The sequence below is a fragment of the Stegastes partitus genome, unplaced genomic scaffold, assembly GCF_000690725.1.
Source record: "Stegastes partitus isolate 25-593 unplaced genomic scaffold, Stegastes_partitus-1.0.2 Scaffold137, whole genome shotgun sequence".
NCBI classification, from domain to species: domain Eukaryota; kingdom Metazoa; phylum Chordata; class Actinopteri; family Pomacentridae; genus Stegastes; species Stegastes partitus.
In genome coordinates this window covers 608,006-624,957 of record NW_007577868.1, presented here as the reverse complement: position 1 = coordinate 624,957, position 16,952 = coordinate 608,006, and the positions used below count along the sequence as shown (strand labels likewise).

The 16,952-nt window shown below is 40.7% G+C and overlaps 1 protein-coding gene across 1 annotated transcript in view; it reads left to right on the top strand.

Annotated features, from left to right (window-relative positions):
* pdzrn4 (PDZ domain containing ring finger 4) overlaps positions 1-16,952 on the top strand; it is a 44,429-nt gene that overhangs the window by 11,519 nt on the left and 15,958 nt on the right. Inside the window, exons 2-3 of the mRNA XM_008278909.1 lie at positions 15,713-15,984; positions 16,739-16,841. Of these exons, the coding sequence (XP_008277131.1) occupies positions 15,713-15,984; positions 16,739-16,841 (375 nt within the window). The remainder of the gene's footprint in view (positions 1-15,712; positions 15,985-16,738; positions 16,842-16,952) is intronic.

The window sequence follows — 16,952 nt, the reverse complement described above, 5'->3', positions numbered from 1 at the left end:
TTTAAAAAAAATGCAGTCAAGGTCTACTTTCTTGTTATCTCCAGGACTTTCAACTTTCAGATGTGTAAATATTCAAACTTTCCAATGATCTATGCATGTATTGAGCTAGATCTGCCTGTTCTCTTCTCCAGGGCTTCAAATACTACAATTTTGTCTTGCACAAGGAGTGCTTTTAGCATCAGTATTCACAGCTTGTAGCCATGTAGGAGTTTGAGCCAGGAGACTTTGGATCATGACCCATGTCAGACCAGTATTTTGTCAGTTAGTATCATTTTATTTTGTGACTTTGGTTTTATTCTCACTTTTGGGGTAAATTTAGTCCCCAAAACTGGTTAAACATGGTTAAGCTAAGGAAAGGAGACCATGTCATAACATGAACCACATGGTACATGCTTCAAACTTGTCATTTCATGAAAATGAGCAAAAGTGACAACACCAGAAGTTAATATTTGGATTTAATGGGGTCTATTTCTAACATTACCAGATTTTTGTAGATCTGTTACACCACCCAAAAAATGACACCAAAGGGTACCCAAAGTGTTCAAATGCAATGCCGTATGTAGTGAGTTGAGATAAGACCAGGTTCACTAGATGGTTAGTTCTTGACCTCATTCCAGAGAAGATCGAAGGTATACAACAGAATAAACGAACTACGAGATTAGAAAAAGATTTAGGTCGTGGTTGAAAAAACACTGTTTACTCTCCATAGGAAAGAGGACTGTTGACCCAGCCATCCACCCCAAGAGACTTTGCAGTGCTTCAACAATGTCACACTGCTTCTGTATCTGACACACAAAAGTCATACTTCCGGGCTTGACCAGTGCTGTAGTTTTTCTTTTTTACAACACAGAGAACCAGATTTTTCTTAAAACATGGCCACAAAATCAGTCTCATCTTCCTGAGTGCATTTATTTTTAGTCAGTCATCATCATTCCAACACGCTTCACAGCCTTGTTACGCGGAAATTAGGCGAGTGATCCATTTTTGAGAAACAATGATCCGAGTCAAGCTGCGATACGATCGGAAATTTAGCGTAGCACAGCCGCTAATCATCACCTGACTTATAATATGGTGGAGGTGATTAGCCATTCACTCACATTTTAGACTTGTGCTCAGCTGCCCAAAGCAGTGAATACAGTTGAAGTCTTGATTGAGGCGGGTCGGATGAGGGTTAAATTGCACCACAGTGTGCCTCTCACTTAACTAAGCAGCCGTGCTTTTTTTTGGATGGAGGTATTTTTCATCGCGGGGAGAGCTCTTCTCTACCCGCTCACAGCCAGCGGAGCGTGAAGTCGTTTTTCTTCCCCACCAAAGGGCGGACTGAGGAAGCCTCACGTTATGAATAATGCTAATGTGCTAGGTGCTTCCACTGAGCATAAACATGCATCACTTTAAAATCAAAAAAAAGTTTGGTGGGAGGAGGGAAAATGTTAAGTTCACACTCTAGGCTTCTTTTAAAGGAGGAAATAAAAAAAGGGACTTAATTTATGCAAAAAGCAGCACATAAATCTTTTATTTTCCTTCTCCCCCGTAAAATGTTTTCACTTTCCAGGCTTTAACATGTTTGCTAATTATGCCCCCTGCAACCAGAACTGGCTGTTTTGCCTTCAACCAAATATGTGCTCGTGTGAAGATCCCACAGACAGACTGCGTTCAGTCGTGATGTTCCACTTCTGAACGTTACATTTTCAATTTTAACATGAATATTAATGAACTTGTTGATGGTGAACCCAAGATTATTCTGGATCCTATATTTTAACTCTGTGGAAATGCTATATTATAGTTCCGGAGTTATAAAAACAAATTATGAGCTTGGGTGTATTTTTCTATTGCTGCTTGCTTCAGTGCTCCAAGCAACAAGAGAGTATGTTAATTTCCTTCTGATGTATTCAGTCAGCATTTATTCAGCTTCAGTCAACCTTTGATTTTGTCTCTCTGCCTTGGTTTTAGTATGTGATGTCACTTTTATGGCACTGTTTGAACCCCTGCTTGTGTGTCCAGTTAAGCCACAGCAGCCAGAACAATGACAACGATGGCAGCAGAATCTTGAAAGCGACATCGCCGGATCTGAACATCGGCATTAAACGCTGGGCGAAATCAAACAAAAAAAGAAAATAAATTAATGAGCTGCTTCTTTTTGTTTCTGCTCCCAAAAAGCACCCACTTTTAAGATGAGTTGGGGGGAAAATAAATGTTCCAATATCTGAATGCCTCAGGCTATGTCAAAGTAGAAATTAAAAACAGCCATTACTATTAGTTCTACCACTGAAAATCAAGAATTCTGACCCACAAACCAAGTTGTAGCTCAAGATCAAATGAGAAGAATCCATTTGTTTTGGGTTCTGATTAATGCAACAAATGTTAAAATGTAAAAGATGTGATATCCAGTGGCCCTTTTGCCTAGTTTTTTGGTCCAAGCATACATTTTTCAAGGCTGATTCCACATTTATTGCCATGAAAAGACCAAAACCAACAATCTGTTTTTGCCATTTCTCAGTATTTTATCTACTGTGTCAGGAAATCTTTGCTGCAACAGCTGGCATCTGTTGGTTTTAACAAATACTACTTAAACAGGAGTAAATGTTAGATTCATTTTCAGCTGCAGATTAATACACATTTGACAATCTAGTGAATATTAACAGCAGCAGAGCTCTGTGTGTGGGCTTACAATAAACTACAGTGCCCACATTCATGATAATGAAGGGGCACGTGACCCAGCGCGGCTCACTGATGTGTTATTAATAGTTTCTGGACAGCAGCGGAGGAATAAACTACATCAAGGTCAGTATTTGTTAATCAGACCAACTAATCAAGATTTATCGACTGTAGGACAAATATAGGCCAAGCTTCATACACGGCGCAAGAATAATTGACGTGCTCGGATGGAGAATGCATGCTGTTTCTCATATAGAAAAGTAACACATAACCTCGTTGTGAACTCAGCCGTCTGGATGAATTATGTGGGTGTAATCGGTGACCCCCGAGAGCCTAATTCAAACTCATTGCTAGTATGTGTCGAGGGGCTGCAGGAAGGGGCCACTCCATTGTTAAGCCCGGCTCACTGGCTGTTGTTTTAATGGCAGATGAGAGATTAATGGCGATCTAATGACTGTGGGGAGGACACAGCGCAACAATAGAGTCCTGCTTTAGCACAGGCCAAGTACATTAGTCAGTCAAGACAACTATCTGCACGGATGCACACAAGCGTACAGGCGTAAAAAAAAAAAGCACCCAGACGCACAGTCACGCGTACAGATACATGAAAATGAAAGTGCCGCGTATTGATTTGTCGGTTTAAAAAAAAGAAGTTTTACAGCCATCCGGTGTTCCCCATCTCATCACGAGCAAAAACAAACTGAGCTAATTCTCAACCCGCCAACCCCCCAATGTGACAAAAGGAGACTAATTTATGCATTGGCGACATGGTGCGCGAGGAATAAGAGCGTGGCAGCGGGGTTGGATGCTCACTCTTGGATCGCGGTAATTGTGATTTGGTTGCTAGGATGTTGAGGGTAATGAATGTCTTGTTGATGCAGTTTGTCATAACCCATGCCATCCGTGGCTGCTTGAAGACACAGAGCCTATTAGTTAAACACAGACACATTGGCCCCGCCATGATGTATGAGCCCACCAGGCAGAAGGCATTAGTCACTTCATGAGAAGAAAATGAAGAAAACTGACTAGACTACACTATATGTTGATTGTGGATTAAACTAGGCAGACTGAAGCAAACCTCTTGACTCTTGCCGTCAGGTTTTTTTTTCAGGCTCGAGCTGCAAATTAGAGGTTTTTTAATTGGAGTTCACACACGGTTTGGATTATCTCAGCGATGATATGGGAGGAAGTTGGGTTTTTTTTTCCCCCTTGAAAGTACCACCAGCACATACGCTGTTGTATGAATAAAAGAAAAAACCCACATTGTAATTCCAAAAAGCCAAATACAAGACAAATCATGTTTCATTCCAAGGCTGCACCGGTGGGAAGGATCTGTATTCATGAAACCTAATTGAAAGGAAGCCCGCCTTGCATATAAAAGTGGTACAAAGAGCAGGAAATGAGATGGTTCTTAATGCATTCGCTGACAGATGATAACCTTTGATTTCTCCCCACTTACATCAGAAATGGCTGCTTGGAATGACAGTCACATGTCAACAGTCTCTGATGTCGGTGTGCGTGTCTCTACTGCCGGGGTTGTTACGCCGGAGTAGGAAAAGATAGACATGTGAAGAGCCAGAGAGAGAAAGAGAGAGAGGAGAAAACCCCCCTGAGACCCAAATAACAGGCGGAAACACAGAGATATGCAGTTTCTGTTTATAGACTGCTTTGGCAACATGGAATATCTTTTTTTTTTTTTTTATCAAACTGAAACGGGCTGACTTACAGTGACAACGGCAGACATAAAGGGGGGAAAACACCTCGACAACAAGACAAAGAGAAGCAGCCCACAGAGGAGAATGTGAGAAATAAGAGTACTAATAAGAACAGATCAGATGTTCATGAGTCATAATAAAGAAAATGGAGACGTGCTGCCGTGAAAGATCAACACTGAGCCGGCATTGTGTCTGCAACCGCTTAACAAGAAAAACACCAAGATAGGATACAATACAGGCATCGTGACATACATACAGCGCACTAAGCAGTTGGCACGCTCGCCTTGATCGGGAAGCAACACAAAATGATGTGCCAAAATGTCATATGGAAGTGTTTTTCTAATCTCTTGCTGCACTCCCATCTTCATTTAGCTGTTGGTCAATGCAGTGCCTGACTCGTCCAAACTCCCGGTTCAAGAGGTGGCACAGTGGAGGAGCTGAGGCAAGCCGTATAAATGTGTCTGGGCCATGAACTGTCCTATGATGGCACCAACCAGTCAGGCAAAGCAGACACACCTTTAATTATGCATAACTTTAAGCCTTAATGTAACCAAAACAGGTGAGTTATATAAAAATGTAACTCCTGTATAATTGTCAGAAAAAGGAAAATTAGTTATTGAGACCAAAACTTTTTTTGTGCCAGGTTTTAAACATGTTTATTCCTGTTGTAAAGTTGAGCATTTTAACAAGGGGGGTCTATGGGGTTTTACTTGCTTTGGGAGCTTGCCTCAAGTGGCCATTCAAGGAACTGCAAGTTTTCTAAATTTTTCACACTGCCTTAACTTTTCAGCTCCAGAGGCTACGACTTGGTCACTACTCCAGTGCCATTTAGTGACAGTATTCATATTCATGGTTCTGTTGTCTTTGTCAACACCAATAATAATCAATTCTTGCCCCTCCACAAGCCGAAGTGTCCTCAAGCAAAAACTGAACCCCAAGTTGTTCCTGATGGCAGGCAGGCACCTTGCATGGTCGCTCTGTCACCATTGTTGTGTGAATGGAAAACACTGTAAAGCACTTTGAGTACCACTACGATAGAAAGGCACTATATATGAGCAAACTATTTACCCTAAAAGTGTACTGACAGTGGTTTATAGGACATATTTCTCCAACAACACCAAACAGTTCATTCTATAATTTGGCTAAAACAAATAACACAGCAGCCCTTTTCCTACCCTTGATTTTATGAGGACACTTGGGTAGAACAAGGTTAGTTGTGGGACATGTTGTGTTTTAAACATTCAAATGCTTGCAGATTATCTAAAAAGGTTTTGGAAGAAACAATGTTTTGTTTTAGTCCCACACAGTGAGTCAACAGTGCATGATCAGCTGTGGGGCAGCAAAGTCGATCTTGTTGAAGGACACTTTGGCAGCGCACGTGCTTTATGACGATGGGCTTAAATGCAGGATAACCAGTTGAAGGACAGAACACCAGCCTGTTACTTCTAGCGAGTATCATTGAGCTTAGACATGTGGGAAACACTGGCTTCTGTTGTTGCTGTGAGACCATTTAAAGCCTGCTACTCAAAGTTTTGTCCATTTTTATCTTTCATGCTCCCTCTGAAGGTGAGATCTAACAGCTAAAACCCGCCAGCGCTGTGAAGAGCGATACCAAGAGGAAACACAGTCTAATCTACTGCACACAGATACTGTGTGATGTGGAAGGGATTGACCTGAGCGAGCTACTTAACATCCGTCCCGACAGCAGCTATTTAATCCATGTTTCATGTTGTCATCCCGTCTTCCTCATGCAGAACTAATTGGTTGTTTTCGCCTGTTGTGCCGGAGCCAATGTCTGTAAAAAAGAAAAAAAAAAATCTGAAGGACACTCATAACAACTTGTGCACACACTCGCAGGCATGGACATAGATGCAATCATGGGTGCAGATGAGCACAGGCGGGAAGAGCTGAACTCAATTCGAGCAGTGAGGGTTTCTAATAAGAGCACTGAGTGAAATCTCCTTGAACCCGTTGCCATAGCTTATCGCGCACACGTGCACTCACCCCAAACCACCAACACAAGCGCTTCCCCCTCCTTCCGCGCTCGCTCCCCGTCTGATTTGCATTTTGGTTAACACTGTAATTGCCTCTCATTAAATACCTTGTCACTTTGATTAATTGGCGTGATACAGAAATGTAAAACAGCAGAGCGTTACAATGCATAGCGAGCAGTTGCTGATTGGGAAAGACGAGCGAGTCGGGCAAAAAAAATGCAAAACAGAGGTGAAAAGTCCCTCATGCACTTAAAAATAAACAAAGTAAATAAAGTTGAGTCAGGCTCTTTTTTTCTTTTTTCTTTTTTTTTTTTTTTTATGATCCAGATGCAAATCTTCCAAAATCTGGAGAAAATAACACAGTTGGGAGGATGATTTGCCGTTACTTAAGGTCAAGACTTAACATTTTGACTAAAAACCATTCTCCTCTCCTTGGATCCACTTCCAGTTTCTAGGCAGATGGTGTCAAATGGATATACTGACAAGGAATGATGTGTTTTAGCCACAGAGTTTTTGTCTTAAGTTTCTCTCACTGAAATAGTGACCTAGATGTTGTGAGGCTGAATTGCTCCTGGTTTGAATCCACAATCAGTGCAACAATGCATTCAACCTTCCTCCACGAAGGCGTCTCCAAGCATGCCAAGGTGCCCTTGAGCTCATCCCCGGCTGCTCCAGCAAAGGTGATCACAGGCCAACGCAAAAAGCCTGAAATCCCGTCTGTCTAAATATAGGCTAAAGTGAATCATATCACATCATAACAGCAGTCATCTCCTTCAGAAAATCATCACACTTAGCCTAAAATTACCTATAATTGGAGTGAATTATATATTTTAGCCGATCCCAGACACGTCTTAAGTAAAAGCTGTGAGAGTCTCTATCTCCTTTGAAATGGCAGGTGTTGTAATTGTACAGCAGGTGAGAAGTAATATAAAAGTTAGTTTGCACTTTCTAACTTCAAAGCGCTTAGAATTGGTTTTTCTTTTTAAGGAAAGTAAACTTCAACAGTATGTTTCTGCCGTAACAACACACCTAGTTTGAAAAATCCACTTGTTTTGAATCCTTGACATACAGAAAGTTTGTATCTTAAAAAGAAATTCTGAACCTTTTTTTTTTCTTTTTTTTAATAATATGGGAAAAGTTAGTGTGTCCTATAGTCAAGGGTGGAAGATCAGAGTTGGAGATTCCAATGTTGCATGTTGTTGATAAGTATAACTACGTAGAATCAAATACACACAACCTTTGCTGCGTTTACGTCCACCATTGACTAAAGTCAATGAATCAATCAATCAACAAGATCACCCATCGGTTTCTGGAAGAACAGTTTTGAACCTTGGTGTTGAGGCTCCAGCCATCATAACAGGTAGTTTATGGTAAATAATCAGTAGCTGATGTTAAACAGTTGTCTTGAACATTAGCTATAGAGACCCTTTTTTTTCTCTTTTAACAGACTGTAAACATGTTGATTTCTGCCAAAGTTCGGTTTTTAAACATGGGGGTCTACGGAGATTGACTCACTCTTGGAGTCAGCCTCAAGTGACCATTTGCGGAACTGCACACTTTGGCTTTGTTTTTTCAGTGCCGGAGGTTGTCGCTTGGTGTCCACGCTACTCCACCAGTTTAGGACCCTGAATATAGAGACTGTAGTTTTAGTTTGAAAACTTCATCTGGAAAACAGGCATGAATAGAGACTTTTAGAAATTATGATGCAGACGCCTCAGTTGCTTCTTAATTAGGTCTTATCATGCGACCTTCCCTTGAGTCATCATACTCTCTCTCCATTACCCTTTTCTGGAAGACAAAGCTGAAATCTATGCTACTGCGGCCTTAGCAGATGCTCACACTTTCACAGATGCAGTGTCTTTTTCTTTGTCGCTTCTCCCTAAAAGCTTTGACTGAAGAACAGGCAACAGTTGCTTCATGCACAGTATCTCCCTCCTCAGCCACTAAAGGAGGAGTCATGTCATCATCATCATGTCTTAGTGGCTTTACTCACCAGTCACTTTCTTATAGTGTCACGATCGCTCAGTTTTTGAGGCAAATTTACACATATCCCATTTTCCTTCCATTTTTTAATGGCACCTGTACTCATAATTACATTGAGTGATCATGCTTTTAAATAATCTTTTCGCAAAGTTGCTTGGAGCGTTCTTTTGTCTTCACAATGTAGTTATATCCAGGAGTACTGACACTCTAGTGACTGGACCGTCCAGATGCAGGTGTCTTTATACTACAATCATTTGAGACACATTTACTGCACTCAGACGATCTTTATTTCACTAAACGTGTGACTTCTAGCACCAACTGGCTGCAACTGTGTTGAATTAGGGAACACTGCACGCTTTTTAAATGATATAGTTTTAATTAATCGACATTCAATTGTAGGAATCTTTTTTTTTATTATTATTTTTTTTACTTTGACATCTTTTTGGGTAAATTCTTGTCAGAAAAGTGAAATTATATTGATTTAGTCTTGAAAAGCAATAAAGAGGGAAGACTTCCAAGGGGGGTGAATATGTTTAAAGATGCTCTGTAATATCAGCCTTTATCTGACAATAAACAAGGAAAAATGCTCATCACAAACAGTTGTAAACAAAGAATGCAATGAAAGGTTTACTCCGACCCCCTCCCTCTTTTGTTTGCCTGGTTTTCCCTGGTTGCTTGTCACACATGCATCAATAGCACCGCGTCTATTCTCATCCCGCATACGGCGTGATCCAGTTGACCGAGCGTATAGCCCACCAGTTGCACAGCCTGCCACTCAAATGTACGAAACCGCGATCTCCTTTGTCTCCGCTGCGCCGGGCGATATTGCATGTCAAAGACTTTTATTATTGAAATGAGACATTTATGACAGCGGGCCCTCCTGAATCATCTCGACACAGCAAAAGGAGGAAGAGAAATGAGATTTGGCAGATTACTGGGGCACTCCACCTGCGCTTCCTCACTCATCACAATATGCCACTTCCTATGAATGTAAAAGGAGTCGCGATTGTATTGAGGTAAAGTTCACCAAAAAAAAAAAAAAATCATGATCCGGGGGATTGTGGTTAAAAAGAAAATGTGATGGTGTTGAACGCTGCGTCTCAGGGGCACATGAGGTCAGCGTTGAATGGATACGGGGTCCCTCCTGGGCGGCGTATTGTTTCCATTGTGAGCCTGTTCAGTGTAAGATGCTGCCATTATTCAGTCAAACATGGTTAATGCAAACAACCGCATTGTCGTGCTGATTTAAGCCTGTCTGGAGCTGATGTAATGCTTGAACCACACATGTGTGTGTGTGTGCTCTGTTGTGTGTTTGCTTCCATTTGTTCACAATGACACCATATCTGTCAGATTTAGCTGTGAGGTTGAGTGGTTTCCATCCAGCTCTTATCTCTGCGCGACAAACACACCTATTCACGGGGTAGCAGCAGCCACACACACACAGTCACACAAAAACACACACACAAACAAACAAACGCTTCGTCTTATCTCTGGGCTTTTCTTATCGGTCCTGTTTGTATTCAAAAGCGGAGACAACATTTAGCCATCTTAGGGGCGAGCAGATAAAACCTTCAGACGCATACGAAGGTTGACACGAACCTCCAGCTGAGCACGTTAAAAGCTTCAGGTGAGGCACTGATTGGCTTTCACTGCGCAACCATTTATTGTACTGTGTGAAAAATTACTCAAAATGTGTAATTTCTTTTCATTAACTACAAAGCAGAGCTTAAACTAAGCGCTATATGAATAGCCCAATGTGGCTCCGAGACTCTAAAGCAGAAAAGAGAGAGCTTATGTTGTCCTCACTGAAAGTTGTTGGCAGGCAACGTGTTTTCAGCTATACAGCAAACCTAACATAGTACCATAGACTGTATAAAAGATGGATGTAGCTACCGTGACATCACCCGTTGGTTTCTGCACTGAGAAAATGAAGCCAGGGTTTTGCTACTTCCTGGTTGACATCTTGGATTTTTGGAGCCAGTGATGCAAAAATCGTCGGAGGGGGACGGAGCCATAGGAGCAGCGATTGGTCAGACGGATTGAGAGGCGGGCCCTCTCTGCCCGTCCACATTTACCGCCTTCTGCTCGCTTCGTCTGTATGGTCACTGCCAACTGTCAATCAAGCCAGCCACGCCCCTTGCCCCGCAAAATTTTGACGATTTTTAAAAAATTCAGTATTGATTTATTTTCAGATTGGCCACCTCATCTCTGGACTTGATCATGAAAACTCATTTTTTAAAAATCCTGAGCTGTAGGAATGCAGTATTTCGTGATCTGTGATCACTTCTGTTCCAATTCATTTCTATGGGAGCCAGGGCCTGGGTTGGCTTCATTTTTCAGGGCCGGTTGCTACGTTCATCTTTTATACAGTCTATGCATAGTACTCATATTCTCCAATGTTGCATCCTCCAAGGATCAGGCAGGTGATGTATTTGGCAGGATTTAATAAATGGAAATATTCATACTTTTCATTTTGTGAAACTGAAAAAGAACAAAACAATACAAATATAAGTAACAAAAAGTACTTCTGCTACACCGTCAAATCAGGTGATAATTAACTTATACAAGTGTCTCAGATGCACAAATGTCTATACATACATGCAGAGAAATGTAAATATGTAAATAGTTTGCAAACACACACATAACCTTAACCACAGGACTAGCACGTTTACCCGGCGCTAACAGCTAGCTGGTCTCCAAAACACAAAGTATATATATTCAAAGTACAGAAATAGTAACATAAACATGTTAACGTAATATTCAACAGTGCGTAACTTATGGATGAAGCCGTTTATGTGGACTTTCATGCAAGGATTAACTGGATGAGTACAGATTTTCCATGTTCACTCTGAACCCAGAAGGTCAAATGGAAGCTTCTAGAACATTACTTCCTGTTTCAGTGCAGCTGCCTTTTTGCTATTATCAGATGGTGCTAAACAACACTTAAATGAACTGATATACAATACAGAGCCGCAGTTAGCCTTACCTAGCGACAAATTCATCCACATTCTTCTAGTCAAAAATCTTTTTTCATGTTGTGATGTAATATTATGTCAGTTTATGGTCACACGTATGTTATGCTATCGCTAAATCCAAGGGTTAAGTTGGGATTTGTGAGGAAGCCAAGCTCCTATCTGGTGAAATCAGGGCTCACAAACCAGATTGCACACAACAGAAGCAGGGACTGTTTCTTCAGTAGAAAGTTGTTTTTCTACTGTTCTATAGTTGTGGACGATTACCAAAACACTGTTTCTGGAAAAAGATGCTGCAGCTAAATTTTTCAAAGGTCGTTTATTGAAACAAAAAAAACACACAAATTTTTTTTTTTATCCCATTCGTGTCTGTTCTATTGGTAAAATGTGAGTCAGACATTTGATATAAACGCTATCTTAGCACCCAGATATCACGAGGTAGGAGCATTCTCATATTTGCTTGATTTTATTGTGAGCAATCTGTAGCTTTTGGGTAATTTAAATGAAGCAACATTTGTAACAAATCTGAAGAAAATAAACTATTATCTTTGCAAAACAGTAATTAAATTGTTTTTTAGTCATATTTAATGAAACACTGACACTCCTGCCATACATAAAAATTGATATATCTATGCACTGATCCAACTTAAGTACAATAAACAGTGTTTTCAAGATTGGGTGAACAAATGTTATTGTATTTAAACAGCAGCATTGCAAACTCTTTAATTATCCCCTTAATACGCCACAAAAAAATGCAGTGATCCTCCAGTGGAAACCATATTTGGATGCTGAATATATAATTTTACTGAGAAAAACTGTAAGAACGGTTAATCTGTGCAGCAGCTCAGTTGTTTGCTCTGCAGGAAAAGCAACGTTACTGCCACATGTGGAATTCACACACAGTCGACCTCTCAGTTTGGAAACAGTATCTAATGTGCTGCTATGTGATTCTGCAGCTGTTCAAATAAGAGAGGGCGACATTCTCTGTTTGTTCAGTGCAAGCAGCGTCTTCAAGTAGATTTCAAGAGCTAAGTATAGGAGTTGGTGATGCTGTGATACTGAATCTTGATGGTAGGGTGCAGGGTCAGGAGATCTGGTGGGTTTTAGCTCAAATTTACCCCCAAATGCAAACATAGTTAAGGAAAGACTTGAGCCAGTGCAAACCTCGTTTTGCTCAAGGTTAACTAGCTAGCTTAAGTTAGCAGACCAATGGTTGGAACTGCCCCACAGTGTGGTTTAACATGGTTAAACTACATTTAAATCACATATTTAGGTCCCAGCGCTTTGTTTTTTCTCAACACTGTAGCTTTAAAGATGCAACATTTCCACTGAAATATGGAGAAATGAAACATAACATGTAAATATCAAAGCAAAATAATGAACATACAAAATGGTCCAAAATAAGGCAAATGACATTTCCGCTAAAGGCCATAAGATCGATGATGGACACACACACTGCACTCACAAAGTAGAAACACACACACAAGCTTCACTATATTCATTCCTCAAAGTGTATCAAACACACCACTTTGAACCCTGACCTTTAAGGAAGGAGTGTTTGGACAGACCAGAAGCGCTGCTTTAGGGCTACTGGGAGCCATTTTTATTGGCAATGATAACCTTTAACTTGAGAGGTATATGAAGGCTGCGCTAGATTGTTGGTTCATTACTGCCGTCCCTATGGGCTGCTGTGAACTCCCACTATTTTTAGTGTTCTCGCAGTAGCTTTGGTGGGTCCTATCAGATGATGTAATGATGTGTTATTGTCTCTTCGTCGTCTTGGTCACAGTTGAGTAATGAGAGAAGGATCTTGTAATCAAAATGGAATTACTGCTTGATATTGATGGAAGCCACACATCTGTATGTCTCATCTACTGCATGTGAAGCTCCCATACATGCTTATTCAAGCCACACACACACACACACATAGTGAAAGGAGGGTAGCCATTAGAAATAAATTAAACTGCAGTCTTTGCATGAGCAAACACTAATATATAAATAACAGTAAGATAACGGAACAATAAACAGAAAGGATGCTTTATGTGTCACTACAGCTTCAGTGCAGACTTTGTGTGATTAAAAATAGACAATAGCATGACTAACATAGTAATGAAATATGCACTTAAAGCGTAAGTGGACATAAGGAAAGGAAACGCGTGAATGAACTTCTTCATTCACAACCTTTTCGCACAATCCACATCTCAATTGGCTTAAAGCTTTTAAAACCCCTTCTCCAACTTGTCTGCTCCTCTTTATCTCCTCATTTGTGGCTTAATTATCCCTAATGTTGTAAATTCAGTGTATATTATGTCCAAATGCGTGATGCCCACAAACACCCACACACACACACATGAAGCCTGCATGTTCTGAGCCATTATCCCTGGTCTTTGTCACATCTGCTGGCTATTAATCAGCTCCCAGTTAGCTCATCAACAAGCAGATTGAATGGAGGGACAACAGCAGGTAAACACACCGGCAGGTGTACCTGCACAATCACTTCCTGCCTTCCAGAGCATTCCCACTGATTGGAGATTAATGTGTCCATCTGGACCTCATTACAACTTCAAAATGTTATGGAACTTTCTCTGTGCTTTTTTGGGAAGATTGGATACTGAAATGAAGTTAATATGAGCAGAGGACAACTGTTTGATGAAATGAGGAAGGTCACATGTTTGATGTAGCTAGCTGGAACGCCATCATAGCTGTAGAGGCCATTGTGGGGTGTGCTCTGATGGTCAGCTCACTGTTGGTACTACTACAACAACCAGTACAAACAACAACAACAAAAAAAAAAAAATCAAAAATATTTTATTCTTTTTTAAGAAAAATTTTTTTTTAACAGTATTTCTTTTGCTGTAACTCATATTTTTTCTCTTGTTATGTTAAATTACAGATAATATACAGTAAAATCACAGAAAAAAAGTATTCATTTACAGACTCGTCTTAAAGTGGATTGTCAATGTGGCGTTCATGTACAAAAATCTGTATTTTTAAATTATTTTTATAATATTTATTACAATATCTATTCACTCTTTTCTTCACTTTATTTAAATCAGCAAAAAAGTATTATTTACAGATATTTTCCATTATCGGAAAAAAAAAGACTTCTACATATGTAGAGGATTGAAAATGCCAAATCATTTAACTGTTATTTTACAGATTTTCCCTGCTAGTTTTTTTGTTTTTTCCAGATAAGAAAGTCCACTTAAACAGAAGAATTGTAAAAAAAAAAATTCATGCTAATCCTTAAAGGGGCCAAAACTGTAAGTTATGTTCACAGTTTATTTTAACAGATTTACATAGTGTCCAATTTGCTGCTACTAAACGCTTCCCAGAGAGTAAATAAAAGCATTTCAGTACGCATCATTGCATGTTTCGAGTTGTCTGACCAATAACGATGCTGGTGTTTGGCATTTGCTTTCACAGTTTAAGCCCTTTACAAACACTCTCAGGCATTTCAAATCAATGTACACAATACATTTCATGATATGACAGACTGAAAATAAACTGAATGTTTCAGAGCAGACAAAGCCTGTAATTGGGTAACACAAAGAGCACAATAGATGAAGTAAATCCATACATGTGTGTTCTCACATTGACAACCTTCAGTGTGGCGTCTTACAGGAGAACACCTGTTCTGAGCTGAGTCCCTTGTGCCACAACCTTTTCTGATACTGTGAATGAAGTAGACTCTGCTTACTAAAACTGTGTTTTTGTGCAGCTAGCAAGGTCCACACTTCTGCTTCTCCCTACTTTCCAGCTCAACTGTGTAAAATCAGTGCTATTATTCTTGGTCTAATGGGCTTAATGGTAGGAATTAAATGTAAATAATGCATCTGAGTTAGATTGATTTGAAAATGAATGCCGAGGCAAAACACAATGAGATGAAACGCACTCATTAAAGCAGGCTTTTGGGAGTTTTTTTTTTTACTCCTTCAGCAAATGCTGGAATCCAGCACATTATACAGGTTCTGTAAATTCTCTCATCGCCTAAAGGTTAGCACATTTTTTGAAGAACTGGTCAGCAGTTAAAATGTCTGAACCTGCGAGGAAAAGTGTACTGTGTAGGTAAAATAGGGAGGAGATGTAATGGGCTCTCTCTGTCAAGAATTACTGCCAAAGTGCCCTTTATAAAAGCACTTAACTTGAAGTTGCTTTATAGGAAGTCATTCAGCTCCTAACTGTAGAGACTTGTAAAGGTATTGTAAGGTTTCCAGGTGTGAATGTGAAATAAGCTGCTGCCGAAACAACCGCGATATGAGTGACAGATCTCAGTGGGTATTTGAAGGTTTTAAAAAAAGCCGCCTCTTCCTCCGCTTCTCACTCACGTCTTCCCCGCGGATTGTTCATTAGTCGCCAAAGACTCACCTAACGAGACTCTCTTTTCCCTAAGGTGAACGGGCGCGACTTCTCCAAGGCGGAACATGACGAGGCGGTGGTGGAGGCCATCAGGCGAGACCCCATTGTTGTCCAGGTGCTCCGGCGAACGCCCACCAGAGCCACGGCCGCCGTCGTGCACAACCACAGCGGCGCACCGCAAGACGTGTGTGTGGTCGACGTCTGCACGCAAACGGACATCACCTTCGAGCACATCATGGCGCTGGCTAAGCTGCGGCCCGCTACCCCGCCGGTCCCTGACATCTGTCCCTTCCTGCTGTCTGACAGGTGAGGCCGAGCGCTTGTAGGAAAACATTACAGCTATAAAAGCAAGCAAGTGTTCACGCCGCACGCTGAGGTGACACAGACAGGTTGGAAATCCTTCCTAACCACGGCTGAGAAATCGTTTTTTTTTCCCTCCCTGAGGTTCCACCGCTCTTCTCTTTCATTTCACAGTAGCTATTAAGCAGCCGTATCTCAGTGTGGAAACCCCCCAACAAAGCTAAGTACTGTGATATCATTATGCAGAGCCAAACCCGCATGCAATAATTGCTTCGGTGTGCTACATCCATTTTCTTTAATGGGTGCTTTTGCTGGGCGATTAAAAGCCAATGGGCTGATGGAGCAGGCATTCTGATGCTACATTCATTCTGTGGCTATTTATAGGGCTTTGCCGGGCAGCAAATGAAATCAATTTGTCCCATAAAACTACAAATCTGCTAGACTTGGTCAGTGATTATGGGAAGGCAGTTCTCATGGTCACCATTTACAGAGGTCATGGCTTTTATAAGGGGAATGGTTGAAGTCTACATTGGTGTTTTGGACTTTTTTTTTTTTTTTACAAAGCTGGAAATCCATTTCTATAAAAGTGGCCTAAAAAACTAGGAAAAGATGATAACATGCCCATTTGATGGAACAAGAAGTCATTTAATACGGATAAAAATGGTGTCGTAGAGCAAAAAAAGGCAACCAACATGAAGCCACTTGCATCTTTGGACATACAATAATGATCTAACTGCTTCTTTTCTTTTTTTCTCTGTAGCTGTCATTCCATCCACACCATGGAACACGAGTTTTATGAATGTCCAGAATATCTGTCCAATACCCCAGCAGAGGTGGAGAGGACCGAGGAGTACGAGTATGAGGTTAGCATCATGAACTTGTTGTATCCATCCATCAATTTCCAGAGTTTGCACAGAAAACAAAGAATTGTTGGATCAACCTAAAATGAATTGCTTTATTCAGTCACATGCAGT